Source organism: Furipterus horrens, unplaced genomic scaffold (genome assembly GCF_987537825.1).
Source record: "Furipterus horrens unplaced genomic scaffold, mFurHor1.1.pri manual_scaffold_1, whole genome shotgun sequence".
NCBI lineage: Eukaryota > Metazoa > Chordata > Mammalia > Chiroptera > Furipteridae > Furipterus > Furipterus horrens.
The window spans coordinates 112,729,760-112,746,494 of NW_028327171.1; the positions used below are offsets into that span (position 1 = coordinate 112,729,760).

Genomic DNA, 16,735 nt, shown 5'->3' on the forward strand with positions numbered 1-16,735 from the left:
TTAGAAAAATTTTCTGTCATTACTTTTTCTATCAGGTTTTCTATACCTTGCGCCTCTTCTTCTTCTTGTATCCCTATGATTCTAATGTTGTTTAGTCTCATGTTGTCCTGCATTTCTCTTAAGCCCTCTTCATTCTTTTTAAATCTTTTTTCATTTTGTTCTGTTGTCTGGGAATTTTTTTCTACATGGTCCTCTAACTCACTGATCCGATCCTCTGCTTCGTTTAGCCTGCTTTTGATGATTCTGCTGTGTTCTTCGGTTCAGAAATTGTATTCTTCCTTTCTTCCTCGTTCTTATGATAGTTTCTATGTCCTTTTTTATGGTGGTGTAGTTCTCTGTAAATTCCTTATAGCTTCCCTGGAGTTCTCTTTAGTTCCCATGGAGTTCTTTGTAGTTTTCTCTGAGTTTGTCAAGTTCATTGAGCTTCCTTATAACCATTCTTTTGGAATCCATGTCTGATAGATAGCTTGGCTCTGTTTTATCTATCTCTCTCTCTGGGGATTCCTCTTTTTCTTTATTCATTGGGAGGTTGTTTTTGTGTCTCCCCATGTTGGATGCTTCTTCTTTGTTTTTGTTTCTTAGATTTGTCTCCTTTGATTCCTGCTTTTGTGGTATGAGATTCTGTGTAGGAAACCTGGGGGATCAGTGGTGCATTCTCTTTGATCTCCTGAGCTTGATGCTCTTGGGATGACCTTTATGTCATTTGTTTAAGCTTTCTGATTGTATTTCAGTTACTCTTTGGTGGAACCTTCCCTCTGGCTAGTTGACTGAGAGTCACTCTGCCCACCTTGTCTTGAGTTCTTTTGTGGAGATGCTGTTAAAACATAAACATACAACCCAGGCAAGCAACCCACACCCTCAAAAATATCCCCCACCCACAATCACAATATCAGTAGCTAATGAGCCAGTATTGATATAGATGTAAAGAGGTTAGGACTATTATAGTATATGGAAAACTGATAATAGTTATTTTAGCTGATAGATGATTTTTGAGAGATAAGATGGTAGAATAATAGTAGTAGCAAGTAGGGTCAAGGTTGTGCGAAACAGTAAGTAGTGTTTACATTGTGTGTTGAAAAAGGGAGGGAAGAATGCAGAATGAAGTGAGAAATTGGAAGTGTATAGTGTTAGGTTTATATAACATTTATATGCTATTTATTTAGTGCGAGAGGGAGCATAAACAAAACAGGCAAACAAACAAAAATAAAGTAGAAGAATAGGATGGAGAGAGGGTAAGAAACAGATTAAAGAGTTTTTCCCCAGTACAACCTTTGGGTGCTGTCCTTCTTTTTCTGGATCCGCCCCTGGTCAGAATTCCATGGGTTTCAAGTCTTTTTTGGCTGGCTGGCTCTGAGGATATCTAGCTGGGTTGTGTGGCTGCTATTCTCTCACTTGTGGGCTTGCTGCAGCTTCCTGGTGTGAGCCGCACTGAGTTGGGTCTCTCCCCACTTGTTCTGCGGCACCCTCTAGCACTCTCACGCTTGTCTAGCAACGCCAGTGCGCAAACCTCTAGTCTCTGCCCAGCTTCGGGTCCTGTCTCCAAAAAAGTCTCTGTTGCCTCCAAGCAGCAGCACCGGCCTGTGTCCCTGGCTGCCTGCGCCTTACTGTGCGCCTGTGCATACCGCTTGCCTGCCTGGGGTCCCTACTGAGTCTGCATTTTCACCACAGCTTTCCTGTATGGCCTCCTCTCCCTGGCTCAGTTCTGCTTTTTTGTTTGGTGAAGCCGTGATGTGAGCACCTGGGGCGCAGGGTTTCCAGCCCAGGGTTACAAGCCCAGGGAGTCCCCACCTAGACTCAGTTCATACAGTATCTCACTTTCTGGGCTATTCACTGTCTTCCCACGCTTCCAGCTGTTTCAACGAAACCTTCTCGTTGGCTCCCTCCAGGACTTTGCGGGTCCGAGTGCCTATGGCAGGGGAAAGGTTCCAAGCAGATCCCGGCTAATGAGCCAGTCTGCAGCTCCCCCTTTTGGGTTCGGTGCGGCAGAGGCTCCAGCCTGGGAAGCCCAGCGACTTTGCTTGGAGAGTGCTGGCCGAGCTCTCTGCCCTTTTCCACTCTGCTCCCACACTCCCTGCCCTGTTCGCTCTATCAGAAATTCTCACTCAGGCACTCCACTCCATGTTTGTTCTCCAAGTCCTTCTGCAATGGGAGCAAGCAGACAACACTGCTACCTACTCCGCCGTCATCTTCTTCCGACATCCTAGATTACCTTTTAAACCCGTTTCCCTTCCTGTAAGCTTTTATTCTGTTTTTTTTTTATATTAAATATGAATTTAAAAGCATTTTTTTATTTGTATCATTCCAGCATTCAGAGACATTTTGTGGTTCTCCATTCCCTAACCGACAAATTCCAAATAGCTCATCTAAAATCTGGCCACATTTTATTTCTTAAAATGCTTTCTCAAAATTTTCTAAAATTGGCATCAGGCTATTACCAATCCAGATTGCTATTACAAGAACATACATTGTTCCTTTCAATTTTTATTATTCACTCCAGCTACTTTTTAGCTTAGAATGTCTTCCTATACATATACATTTGTTTTTCCATTTTTGCACTTGTGTATCATAGTTCGTTTGCTTCTGAGAAGTTAGGAGTTAAGTACTACTTATATACCTACTTACTTATATACTCTTGCTCTCCTCATTAATTATTAGTAACTCTCCAATGAGGGAGGAAATGCAGAAGAAAAGGCTAATGTAATTTTTTTTAATTAAAATATTATTTTTGATATTTTATACATGGTAGAAGAGCATAATCACTGACCTAGATCACTTTTCAAATACTTTGGATCATCATACAAATATATATGTTTTCTGTTTATTATAGAGGAATCATTTCTCTACCTTTTTCATATCATTAAAAAATTCTCCACCGATAAGAAGAAATAATTATTGATACATGAAATAATATGAGTAGACAGCAAAGTTATATAATAATTCAAAGAATGTAGGCAAAAGTGAGTATATACTTTACAGATTCATTTACATAAAATTCAAAAAAATTTCAAATAATCTATACTGAAACAAGGTAGATCAGTGATTGCCTAGGGATAAGAAGTAGGAGAGGATAAGTGAGAGGGAGAGCTGTGGTAATGGTTTCATGAAGATATAGATACATCAAAACTTACAAAATTGTATACTTCAAATATGTACACCTTACATTTCGATGTCAATAAAGCTGTTAAAAATAAAAAAGTTTCTTTTTCACCCAGTGCTAGATAGATCTTAGGCTGCCTGAGTGAAGGAATTTTTCAGCTTTCTTTATCATTAAATACTCATTGTCTAGCACATAATAGCACATAATAGTTAATTAGGCACATTTGTTGCATGAGTTAATGAAGACTAGAATTTAGAAACACTTTTTCTGGACCCAGAAAGGTTAGAGTATTATATTTGAAACAAATTAAAATTTGTTGCCTCAATAGGAATTATTTTAATTTTTCTTTAAAATTCTTTAGGAAAAATTTGTTTTGGGGTTTGGTTGACTCTCTTGCTGCATTACAAACACTCCTAAACATAGTGTCTTAAAAGGATGAGCATTTCAGTTTACTCATAATTTTGCAATCTGGGCTGAGTTCAGCTGGTTGATTCCTTTCCTTGTCTTATGGATGGTCATTGGTATGGCTAGTCTTCTGGTAGACGTGGCTGCACTTCTCCCCTTTTCCGTGTAATCTCAGAGCCTCTCTTTCCTTGTGGCCTGTCCATGTGCATATGACCTGACCTTGTTTTTGGCCAGACTTCTTTTATGGTGACTCAGGATTCTTATGAGCACAAACACAGCCAGAAGCCGTTAGACACTTTTTACCATTTTAGGTCCCAAACTGGCACAGCATCTCTTGCTGTATTGTTAGAGCAGGTCATACGCCAAGCACAAATTGAAGAAGAAGTGAATAATATACGTGGGTATGTATACCAAGAAGTATAGTTTATTGATAGCCACCAATGTAACAGGATGCCACAGTGTTATTTCCTTAGGTTTGGTTATTTGCTGCTTTTAATTAATTGAGCATCCTAGACACAGTAAAGAAGAGCACTTTGAATGTCAATAATTAACTAGCACTTTTGTATGTGCATTAAGTTGGCCTTAGTTTCAGCCTCTGCTTTATATATTTTTAATGTGCATTCTCTTTATAAATAATTCTTTTTCTCCCAACTGACTATTAGGGATGCTGTGCAAGATTTTCTTCATGAAATATATTTTTTACCTGACCATCTAGAATTAGAAAAGATAAAAGCAGTTCTACAGGAATACAGAAAGGTATTTAAGTTTTTATTTATGGTTTAGGAGGTCACTGAAACAAAATTGTGCCCAAGTTCCAATGCATTGAAAGAGATTCTTTAGAATTATTATCTAGGGAGAATATAGTCATATACTTTGTTTTTTAATCCTTCCCCAAGGATATGCTTATAGGGTTAACATAGGAAGGGAGAGAGAGAGAAGCTTCAATGTGAGAGCGAAACATGAATTGGATGCCTTTTGTGTGCTCACTGACCCAGGATCAAACCCACAACCTACATATGTGCCATTATCAGGAATTGAATTCTCAACCTTTTGGTGTGTGGGACGATGCTCCAACCAACGGAACCACCCAGCCAGGGCTATAATCATATTCTGATGGTTAATTTTGGGTGACTAGATAATCCTATCATAATCCATGATATTTAGAAGGAAATTTTAGCATTTAGTTCAAAGATGTAATAACATTAGGTAGAACTCAGAGTAAAAAATAAATTTCTTGTGCTTTTAGTACTCAGGTCAATATGCCCTACTTATAGTCCCCAAAAGAAGAAGCTACCATAACTGCATGCTCTCAGTACAGACAGAAAAGCTGTGGGATGATTTTAATTATGTTGTGCTATAAACTATGGTATGAAAATTCAGATCTGACTAATTCCTGAGCTTTAGAAGGGGAATAATCTATAGTTCAATCATCTTGAAGTTCAGTGAACTCTGAAATTATGAAAGTATTAATGGTGATTCTATAGAATTTTAGGGCAGAAAGTGGGATATCTGACCTTGGGTCAGAGTAGCAGAGGTATTTACTACAGACCTCATGATTGGTTTTGAAGACTTTATTTCTTCTTTAATGGGTAATTCATTATAGTCATAAGAAAATCAGTAGTCAAGTAAGGAAGAGGTGAGTTATGTGCATAATCTATAGACCTGATTCAAGGCTCTGTAGCCCTTTGTAAGTTAAGGGGAACTTGTGTTTCTTACCAAGAAAGATTTCTTTTAGATAAGTAAATTCTTATTAGTTGGAAAATGTATTTCTCCATTCTATAAAGATTTTAGAATGAAATCTCTTTCCTTGAGAATTACTAAAAATGACATATGCTATACAAGGGAAGAGTTGGAAATTATATTTTAAAACTGCTTTTAATAGGGGTATAATTTAACTACTTTAATGATAACTTTAGAGGGACTCCAGGCCTTCTAAATGGTTCCTGAAGTGGTTAATTAATTAGGTGTATCTCTCTGTGCTCTTTATATAGGAAACCTCTGAGAGTACTGATCTTCAGACAACTCTTCAGCTATCCATGAAAGCAATTCAACATGAAAATGTAGATGTTCGTATTCACGCTCTAACAAGCTTGAAGGAAACCTTATACAAAAATCAGGTATAGTAAGATATGAAAAAGCTATAGAAAAGAAATTGGAAGTTTAAAGACTAGATGATAGATTGGTGTATTTGCTTGAGATTCTGTAGGTTCAATGAAAGAAATGATTTTAATTTTATCTAGATTATTAAATCTGACTTAGAATCAACAGTCTGTGTGTTTTGAGGCTGAATATCAGTGATTTGCAGGGCTTTTTTTGATGTCTTTGAAGGGTCATGATTTGATGGTTATATTTTGGGTCTGTATCTTCCTGAGTAAGAGTGTATGTGTTTGAACAGCAATTTATGTGACTCTTCTCATATAATTTCCTATAGATAACTGTGATACAAATTTTTTTTCTTTTTTTTAGTGAAAAGAAAAAACTTTATTTAACAGTTAAATAGATTTAGATTATTTGCAGATTTCTGCTGTTGAGTCTTATGTTCTTTAAAATACCCACAAACACATAGTTCTGCCTCCCCCTACCAAACCAGGTCAGCCTTAGAAAAGTTGGAAACACCATTTCCCTACTTCCTAGGCACAGTTCAGCTTTACCAGTAGCTGCCAATCACTCAAATCTGATTGGGGAGGTCTTCTCTGCCGTGGTGCCTGCCAGCTTTTAATGTAGAACCACCTGGATTCTCAGCCTCCTTGTAAACTGCCTTCTTCCTGCAAACCGCATGGATTTCCTCTCCTCAAAACCGCATGGCGAGAGCCTCTTAAAGCAGCCTGGAGAGCCCTCTCAAAACCGCATGGAGAACTCAGCTTCTTTAATCCTCATGGAGAACCTAGCTTCTCAAAACCGCATGGAGAAGGCCCCTTCACCAAGCCGCATGGAGGGAGCTCGAGAGAGAGAGAGAGAGCAACCTGGAGAGCCCCCTCCTCCAAACCACATGGAGGGAGAGCACGAGAGTGAGCGAGAGAGCCAGAGAACGAGAGCAAGACCCAGCCAAAATGTCCACATCTGCTTATATATCCCTGACCCAGCCAAAATGTCCACATCTGCTTATATATCCCTGACTGCATCCTCTGACGCAGTGGGTGTTGCAAACAGTTCTGACCATTCACAGAACCTTACCCAGGCTCTGTAGGCTCCTTCCGTACCATCCCACAGTTCAAGACCCCTCCCATCTTCTTGGGCCTTGGAAGTATCAAAGCCATTTTGCATAACAAAGACACTAGCAACTAGCCCCAAGCATGTGAAGGCATCCCGAAAGCTGCTTCCTTCTCCCCATTCCCCAGCCGCAAGCTCTGGGGTTTTTTGGAGACCCCTGTTTCTGTAATGGGCAGTCGCGAGACAAAGGCAAAGGCAAGGACAAAGGCTGCGGATAGAAAATAATGGGGCACAGTCAGGTTCAGGTGCCTGCGCAGCAGTGACCCTGGGGAGACCGGGAGGTCAGAGGTCGGTGGGGAGCGGGGTACGGACCGCAGATCCTGGTGGCAGCGGGATTTATAGGTGTGATGGGAGCCCTGGAAAGGAAGCATCATTCCTCCTTCCCGCACTAACTGAAAACGTGTCCCAGGTGCGACACTGTTGTAAATAAACGAAGAGGACAAAGAGGAATCTAAGGGCTGACTGGGGGTCCACCCTGCCCAGGAGCCCTCTGCGAACCAGCAGCGCCCAAACCATTGCCCATGCACCTGCGCGGGGTGCATGCACGCGACTGCCATCTCGGGACTTTGTGGACAAAGCGGGGTCCGGAGAGGCGGCGACTGAGGACGGTTCCACCGCCGCGGGTGACTGTCAAGAGTGGGTGACTGCGGCTGACAGTCGCACTCCGAGCTCAGTTTCCTCGTGTAAGACGCACACGAGGTCCAGGGCGTCGCTTCAGGACTGAGGTCCGGGGCCCCAAAGGGCGCTCATAGGGCGCGCCTTCCCGGTTCTGGTGTGATATAAAATTTTAGTTTTTTTGCCATTTTACATTTTGACAGAATTAACTTTTATTAGTTTTGTTGAAGCTAAATTTTTAAGTTTACTTTTTCATGGGGCCAGTGAACTTTATTCTTTGTCAGTATAATGTAGATTATCCCTCATCTTGATGACACGGAGAACTGCATTTAAAATACCAGATCACTATAAATCTATAAAATGGAAAAATCTAGCTATGGTACTTATTTTGCGTATCAAGAGCCCATATGATAAGATGTGAGAGTCTTAAGACCCTCAGGAGTTAGTGCTATGTTTGTTTTCATTATAGAAGGAAGCATTTACTTAGGACAAAACATATATATGATGGTAATGAGTACATGCTTCTGGGTCCTTCAGCTGTGTAACCAATGCAAGGAGCTGCCAGTATGGAGATGGTCCTACCATATGTGAGGTGCCTTGCTCCTCGAGTGTATGATTTATGCCATTCTAACTGTGGTTCTACATTATCAGTGTTATAGCCTCATTCTCTGCCCTATACTACATCGAACTACCCTGCTTACCCGTTGCCCCAAACCTCTACCTGGGTTCCATAGTTAACCCCTAGATGTTTTATGAAAGAAGTATCATGATTTTATTTTATTTTATTTTTAAGTATATTATGTTGATTACGCTATTACAGTTGTCCTAGTTTTTTTTCCTTTGCTCCCCTCTGCTTGGTAACCCCCCTTCCCTCCAGCAATCCCATCCCCCTTAGTTCATGTCCATGGATCGTGCATGTTAGTTCTTTGGCTTCACCCTTTTCTATACTCTTCTTCTTCTTTTGTTTTTTTGTTTTGCCTTTTTTTCCATTTTTTAAAATTGTTCTATTACAGTTGTCCCATTTCTCCCATTTCTATACTCTACTTAACACCTCCCTTTCTATTTTGTGCCTACCAATTATGTTTCTTGATCTCTGCACAATTTCCCCCTTTCTCCCTCTTCTCCCTCCCAGGTGATAATCTTCCAAATGATCCCCATATCTATTATCCTGTTCCTGGTGTAGTTGTTTGCTTAGTTTGTTTTTGTTTTGTTTTTTAGATTCACTTGTTGATAGTTGCGAGTTCATTGTCATTTTACTGTTCATAGTTTTGATCTATTCTTAAATAAGTCCCTTTAACATTTCATGTAATAATAGGTTGGTGATTATGAATTCCTTTAGCTTTATCTTGTCTGGGAAGCACTTTATCTGCCCTTCCATTCTAAACTATAGCTTTGCTGGATAGCGCAATTTAGATTAAAGAATTTATTTTCTTCAAGTTGTAATATTTAGCAGAAGGGAGAGATGGTATTTTATCATTCTGTGAAGGCAAATTCTCTTCTTTTGGGGCTGAAGAATTCAGTTGGTTACCTACCAGTGTTGCCTTCTGCCATAGTTAGGGAGGCATCTCATGGAAGATGTTATCAAAGGCCGTCTTATGGAGAAAGCAACCTCCCCCTCCATGATCATCCTTGGGCCCTTAATTGAATATTACCTTAACGGGGAACTAATGTTTACTTATTTGTACTTTTTGGTAGGTCTTCCTTCATATAATGGCTTTAGTTGAAATAATCAGTTGCTACTTCTGATTTCAAAAGGCAAAAGAATATTAAATCAAAACTGATGAAATGACGTTTAAATATGCATTTGGTGTCACTCACAAAAATTCATCTTTTTATATACATTAAAAGCAAAATTCTGATCAGATTAGTAAATTTGAAGGGACTTTGAAATGTTTTGTTTTAGTGGAAATCTACAACATTGGGAAAAAGGCAAAGTAAATAGTAAAGCCAAAAATGCGACCTAAAAGAACAAGATGACAGGATAAGACGCGCCCAAAGAACTGTCTATCTGGATGGACAAAGGCAAGCATGGATGTGACAATGAGTGTGGAGACTTGTATCTAAAAATAGTTTCTAAATCATATCTATTACTGAATATATTTTGGAATTTTAGAACATGACATTTCAGGTAGGTGATAGTTATGTTTTTCAGAAGTGGTAATAAAAAAATACTGAACTACATGGCCTTTGATATGTTTAATATGTCAGTGGGCCTCAAGCTTTATATTTTAATATAAGTATGTATGAATAGCAAAGGACCTCTCCTCTTGGCAAAGAGATTTTTTAGTTTAGATTATTTCTAAGCAGATGACATGGTCATGGTCTAACTAATGAAACTTTATATTGATCATCACCTCTTGGATTTAAATGACTAAATCTGGGAACTCAAGATTTCTTATATGCTCAGGAAAAAGCCACAGCTGCTGCACTTTGCTACCTGTGTCATAAAAGATAAATCACATCTGAATTCTCTGACAAGACTTCCTTTAATGTAAAGCCCCAATGCTAATATGTTAACTGGGCAGTGTAAGAAGGTAAATTCACTTGCAGTCATTTTGAGTAGTCTGAATAAGATATAATGGCCTCAGATTGTTAAAGGATTTTTATTTTAAGTGAGGGTTAATATAATTTAGTATCAGTAAGTACCTGGATAAATTTATTTTAAGTTGATAAGGAGAAAACTAAAGATAAAAATGTTCTGGAGTTAAATATAAGTAATGGTTGTACTTGTAAATATTTTAAACCTTCTGAATATACTAAAGACCACTGGTTTTTATACTTTAAAGGATTGAATTTATGGTATGTGAATTATATTTCAGTAAAGCTGTTCATTTAAGAAATAACAGCACAGGAAGGGAGTAATAAAAAATAAAAGCTGAAATTAATGATGTTGAAAAGAGAAAAGTGGAACAAATTAATAAATAAAAATTATGGTTCTTTTATTTAATAAACAAAAATAGATAAATCTCTAACCTGAAGAAGAACAAAAAGCAGAAATCACAAATGTGCAAAGAGGAAATGACAAGACAGAAATAACCATTGAAACAAAGGAAATATTTTTTAGAAATCACAGGAACTACTTTGTACCTATTGTGCAAATATATTGGTAAACCTGGGTGTTTTTCCTGGAAAATATATTTTATGGAAGTTGATTCCAGTAGAAATAGAAAGCTTAAAAGACTAATTTCTGTAAATATTACAAAAGAACTATGAGTAGAGGAAAGCACCAGGCCCAGTGGTTTTACAGGGGGATTTTTATCAAATGTTTAAAAACTATATAGTCCCAGTGCTATTTAAATTATTCCAGAGCATAGAAAATGAAGGAAAACATAACTTTTTAAAGGACAGTTGTATGTTTCACTAAACCTCATAAAGACAGCATAAAATAGAATTAAAGATTATTATTACTTATATTATCAAAGCAAAAAATTAAATGAAATATTATCAAACAGAATTTTACATTAAGAAAACACCCATGAACAACTGTAATTTATTCCAGGATTGAAAGAATGGTTTTTATTTGGCAGTCCATTAATATAATTCACTGTATGAATATTAATACATTAAAGGAGAAAATCATACTGTTATTTCCACAAATGCTGCAATAGCCTCTGACAAACTGTAACATTCAGATAAAGACACTTGAGAAAATAGGAATTGATGGACACTATTTCAATATATTATAAATGTATGTATATATACATATACATATGTATATATGTCCACATATATACATACATATACTTAATGGGGAAATAGGATACATTCCTACTAACAGGAAGCTTGCTCATTAATTCTACTACAATTTAACATTCATTTGGAAGTACTGGCCAATAAATTTAGACCAGAGGAGAGCAATAGAGACATAAAAATTAGAAAAGATGTAAAACTCTTATTTGCAGATGATACACTAATATACTTGGAAAACTGTAGAGAATTCGTAATAAAACTGTTTCAGACAACAAACTAATTCAGTAGGAGGGTATAAAAATCAATAATCATATAACAAGCAATAACTGGGTAGAAGACTTGCTAGAAAACCCAATTTACAGTAGTAAACAAGAAAAATAATATACTTAGGAATAAGCATAACAATAAATGTGTAAACCAATAAGAGGAAAACTTTGAAACCTTGAAAGAACCCAAAAATGTAATAGATTTAAACAAATGGAAAGCATCACTTGTTTATTGGATAGTTGTGCTCAATATTATAAACATTTTAATTCTGCCTAGATTACTTGATAAATTGAATGCCATCCTAAAGAGATACCAGGTTTTTTATTTTTAAACTAAAAAAATTTATACTGATGTTCATATGGAAAAACAAACATGTAAAATTAGCTAGGAAAACTCTGGGGAACAAAAAGGCAAATATGAGCGTTCAGTAGCCCTACCAGACATTAATATACTCTATAGCCTCCATAATTATAATAGTGTGATACTGGTGCATAACTAAACAGACCAGTAGGGAAGAATAGAAAGTCTAGAAATAAACCCAAGTATATATGGACTTTTAGTATATGATAAAAATGACATTTCATATAATTGGAGCAAGCATGGATTTGTCTTGACAACTTATTAAACATTTGGAAAATCATGGACTTGGATCTATATGTTAAAAAACCTGTCTAAATAGATGCATTAAACATACACTCATTTAAAAAATTCTTAATCAAATCTTCAATCACCATATAGTCGGCTCCCCTACTCCTTATTACCCCACCCTCCTTCTCTTTGATAACCACCATATTGTTGTCTGTGTCTATGAGTTTTGTTTGTTTATTTCTTGCTTTCAATTTTATATCCCAGGTATGAGTGAAATCAAATGGTTCTTGACTTAGATTCTGTCTGACTTATTTTGCTTAGTATGAATGACATTCTCAAGATCCATATACGTTGTCACAAATGGCAGTATTTCATCTTTTCTTAGGCTACATAGTATTCCATTGTATATATTTTAAATTACCTTTCATTTAGTGTTTCATAATTTGTATTCTCTTGAGTATGAACTGCATTTATCTTTGCCACCTAAAATGTTCTTTTCCTTACTGTTTTCTAATTTTAGAAAGTAAATAAATGTCTGATTTTTAAATATTAGTTTAGCTATTTGATTAGTGGTTCCTCTTTTCTGTACTTATTTCTGAGTTAACCTGTAATACTAATATTTAAGTGATGGCATATTGAAGATTTTAGATGAGATAAAATGTCTTTTCATTTTTCTTTTGGAATATATTACTCTAATTTGAATCATGGTTTTAACATAGAATTTGAGATGCTTACATATGCTATACTTTTGCTAGAAAGAAAACTAAATAAATCTAGTTCTAAAGTGCTTACCCAAGTACAATATCTTAAGTTTTTACTGGCTTGAGAATAGTCTCTTCTGTTTTTCTAAATTTGTTTACATGTCTGTTTTCCCATTAGATTGTGAACTTGGAATAAGAACTATGTCTTACTTATTTTTTTTGTGTGTGCTGATGTAACAATATTCAGTGACTCTTTGTTTAATGGATTAATGATTAAAACTTTCAAACACATGGAACATACTATAAACTATATTAGGTGAACATCAAAAATAGCTAAAAAAACTGCAGATATGGGAATTTAATGTCATATTTATGTCATATTTTTTAATATTTTTAAACTTTCTAGTTAGGAAAATATGCCATTTTGTAGAAGCTATGTATACACTTTCTTTCTCTTTTTATTTTAGGAAAAACTGATAAAATATGCAACAGATAGTGAAACAGTGGAACCTGTTATCTCACAGCTGGTGACAGTGCTTTTGAAAGGTTGCCAAGATGCAAATTGTCAAGCTCGGTTGCTCTGTGGGGAATGTTTAGGGGAATTGGGGGCAATAGATCCAGGTCGACTAGATTTCTCAACAACTGAAACCCAAGGAAAAGATTTTACGTTTGTGGTAAGTAATAGTAATTTGGAATGATTTGCTGTTCTCTTAGGGTTTCTGTATTCCATTTATAAAGAACTACTGAGTTTATCTTCAGAGGAAGTTGATCTAAATTAGACAATTTATGTAACTTCTGAGTTTATTCCTTAATGCTATTACAAAGTTCTTAGGCCAAAAACAAAGTTTGAGTCCAGTCTGGTGTGCTGTGTTGTTTTAAATAAGCTTCCTAATCTAATTTTGACAAATACTTAAAATGTAATTAAATATTTAAATATTACTGTTTAAACACTATTGCTAAGTATTTCCATGGGAAAATAATTTCCCAGAGTGTTCTAATAGTGTGTGTATAAAAAATTTTTTGTGATCAAATGACTTCAGGAAATCCTTTAAAACAAAATTAAACTTTTAATATATTTGTGCACATTGTCGGTCTCCAAAAGAAAGTTGTGTTAAAATTATTTCTTGGAGCTTCTCAAGTGACCAGACTTCCACAGAATGCAATTTAGGAAATGACATATATACAATTTTTTCCCTAAAGGTTAAAAAACAAAAAACACAAATTGTTGGATTATGTAAAAGTTTAATGATGCTAATATACCTTATAAATAGCCTTAAAAGTGTTAGATTTAGCTTCTTAGCTATAGATTATATTTTAGCTTTGGTACCAAACTTAGTTTGAACCTTACTATTCTTTTCTTTTCTAAGTTAAATTCACCATAGAAGATACTGTATGTACACTTTAGAAAAGTTTATATAAATTATCCTTGAATTTTTTCTTGTTTTTATTGAGACTGGAGTAGAAGATCCAAGTTTTGCCTATGGATTATTGATGGAACTAACAAGAGCTTACCTTGCATATGCAGATAACAGCCGAGCTCAAGATTCAGCTGCTTATGCAATTCAGGTAAGAGTGCATATAGTCATTACTGGCTTTATGTATTAGCTTCTAGTAAGAAATCTGTAAATTTTGTACTTTGGAAACTCTTATTTTTTTTAACTGTCATTTTTATTATCAAAGTAATATAAGTTCATGATAAAAATTTGAGTACCGAAGTGTACCCTCTTAACATATTATTATAGGTACTCTAAAAATTTTCAATTAATGTATGAACATGTATGTTTTCTCCACCAAAGAGACCATATTACTTATAACATTCCGTAACTTGATTTTCTTTTATTTCTAACAGTTTATCCTGAGTAATTTCCATGTCAGTACAATTAATTTTTTCAATGATTTAATATTCAATAATGATATATTATTATTTAAGAAATTTAATACATTTCGATTGTGTTTAATGTTTTACTTTTACAAAAAAAATGGTTTAGAGAATATACATTCATTTCTGAGCACTGGAGTGAATATGCCATAGTATAAATACCTAGAAATTAAAATGTCTCAGAGCAAGTACAGAGTTTTATCAAAAAAAGTTTCACCAGTTTATGCTCCCTTGACAGAAGTATTTTATCAAAATTTTAAATGTTTGCCAATGTGATAGATGAAAAATGGTACCATTTTCTTTTCTTTTCTTTTTAAATCTTTTTTAAAAATTATTTTTCTGTTACAGCTGTCCCAGGTCTTTCCCCATTGCTTCCCCTCACCTCGCCCACCCCTCCTCCCACTATCAATCCCCACCCTGTTGTCCATGTCCATGGGACATTTATACATGTTCCTTGACTGGACCCTTCCCCTTCTTACACCCTGTCTCTTCCTCCCCCCTTCTCCCTTGTCACTCTATTAGTTTGCTCCTTGTTTACATGTCTCTGGTTCAGTTTTGCTCGTTTGTTTGTGTTATTCATTAATATCCTTCTGGTATTATTACGGATATTATTACGTTTCATGCTTTCCTCCGGTTTTCTTAAACCCTCTTCATTCCTTTTTAGTCTTTTTTCATTTTGTTGCTGTGTCTGGGAATTTTTTTCTACCTTGTCCTCCAGCTTACTCATCTGATCCTCTGCTTCCTCTACCCTGCTTTTAATTCTGTCTGCTGTGTTCTTCAATTCAGAAATTGCATTCTTCATTTCTTCTTGGCTCTTATTGATAGCTTCTATGTCCTTTTTAATGCTGGTGTATTTCTCAGTAAGTTCCTTGTAGTTTCCCTGGAGTTCTTTGTAGTTTTCTTCGAGCTATCTGAGCTCATTGAGCTTCCCTCTAATCCATATTTTGAATTCCATGCCTGATAGTTTGCTTTTCTCTATTTCATTTAGCACTTTTTCTGGGGATTCTTTCTTTCCTTTCAGTGGGGGGTTTCTCTGTCTCCCCATTTTTTGTGACTTATGTTCATGTCTGTTTCTGCTTCTTAGATTGATCTGCACTTCCTGGATCTGCTCTAGGTGGCGGCAGATTGTGTACCAGTCTGGGCATAGGCAACCTGTTGGAGACTATCAGAGATTTACTGCTTTTGTCTCCTTTAGTTGTTAATCTATTTATTTGTGTCCTTTAGTTGTTAATCTATTCAATCTGTGATCAGCTGTCAGGCTTAAGCACTGAGGGTGGGGCAGATTAATTCCTGTGGGCGGGGCTATTGCTTCCCCTTGGGCTGATGCCACTTGGACTGGAGTAGTCTGCCTGAAGTATGGGGAATGAGTCAGCACTGGAACCAGGTCTGCTGCTCCTGCAGTCCTCTCCTCAAAGCCACTGCCCCAAACTCCCCTAAAGTGACTCTAGGCCTTTCTGCCCTCCCTGTGCTTGAGCCCAGCGTAAGTAGGTGCCAATATATTTTTGTAAGTGATCCCTTTAGGAACTCTTTGTCTCCAGCTGTTTTTTTCAGGCCAGCAAAATATCCCTGTGGCTTTTCACTTTTTAAAGCTGGATGCTATCTTACTTTCTGCTCTGTTGCTGTAGGCTGGGGAGCCCTACTGGGGATTAGACCTTGCCCTTCTTAGGGAGATCCCCTGGCTGCTGAGCTGTTTCTCAGTCTGTTCAGCTGCCATCCATGGGAGCCCAGCCAGCCCTTTCATGTCTCCGCACTTCCTACCGGTGACATTGTGATGTAGCAGCCTTTTCTGTCTGTCTGTGGTTATAAGGCTTCTCTCCAGCTAGTGTTCAGTTGGTTATTCCAGATGATTTTTCTACAATTTAGTTGTAATTCCAGATTGGTCCTGGGAGGAGGTTAGTGTAGCTTCCACTTACTCCTCTGCCATCTTGGATCTCCCCCCATTTTATTTTCATTTGCATTTAATTATAAGAGAGGTATAACATGTTTTATTGCTTTAAAATTCTTTTTCTCTAGGTATTTTCCCTTTTTTTTCATCGTTATTGGTCTACTTTTTTTATTCATATGTAAGACTTTGGATATAATGGAAATTAACTCTGTCTATCATACATGTAATAAATATTTTTCTAGTTTGGCATTCTTTGCCTTTTTTCGTTTTTCTTTTTTTTTCTTTTCTTTCTTCTATTTAAAAATCTTTGTTTTGTTAGATATGCAGGTCTGGCATTTGTGGTGAGAGGTCTCTGTCACAGAAAAATATTTGGAGATTTTTTTGTTGTAGAGATGGTA

At 36.5% G+C, this 16,735-nt stretch overlaps 1 protein-coding gene across 1 annotated transcript in view; it reads left to right on the plus strand.

Annotated features, from left to right (window-relative positions):
• Nucleotides 1–16,735, plus strand: part of ATR (ATR checkpoint kinase) — a 181,805-nt gene that overhangs the window by 62,610 nt on the left and 102,460 nt on the right. The window contains exons 20-23 of the mRNA XM_090278685.1: nt 4,165–4,258; nt 5,494–5,619; nt 13,041–13,247; nt 14,026–14,139. Of these exons, the coding sequence (XP_090134811.1) occupies nt 4,165–4,258; nt 5,494–5,619; nt 13,041–13,247; nt 14,026–14,139 (541 nt within the window). The remainder of the gene's footprint in view (nt 1–4,164; nt 4,259–5,493; nt 5,620–13,040; nt 13,248–14,025; nt 14,140–16,735) is intronic.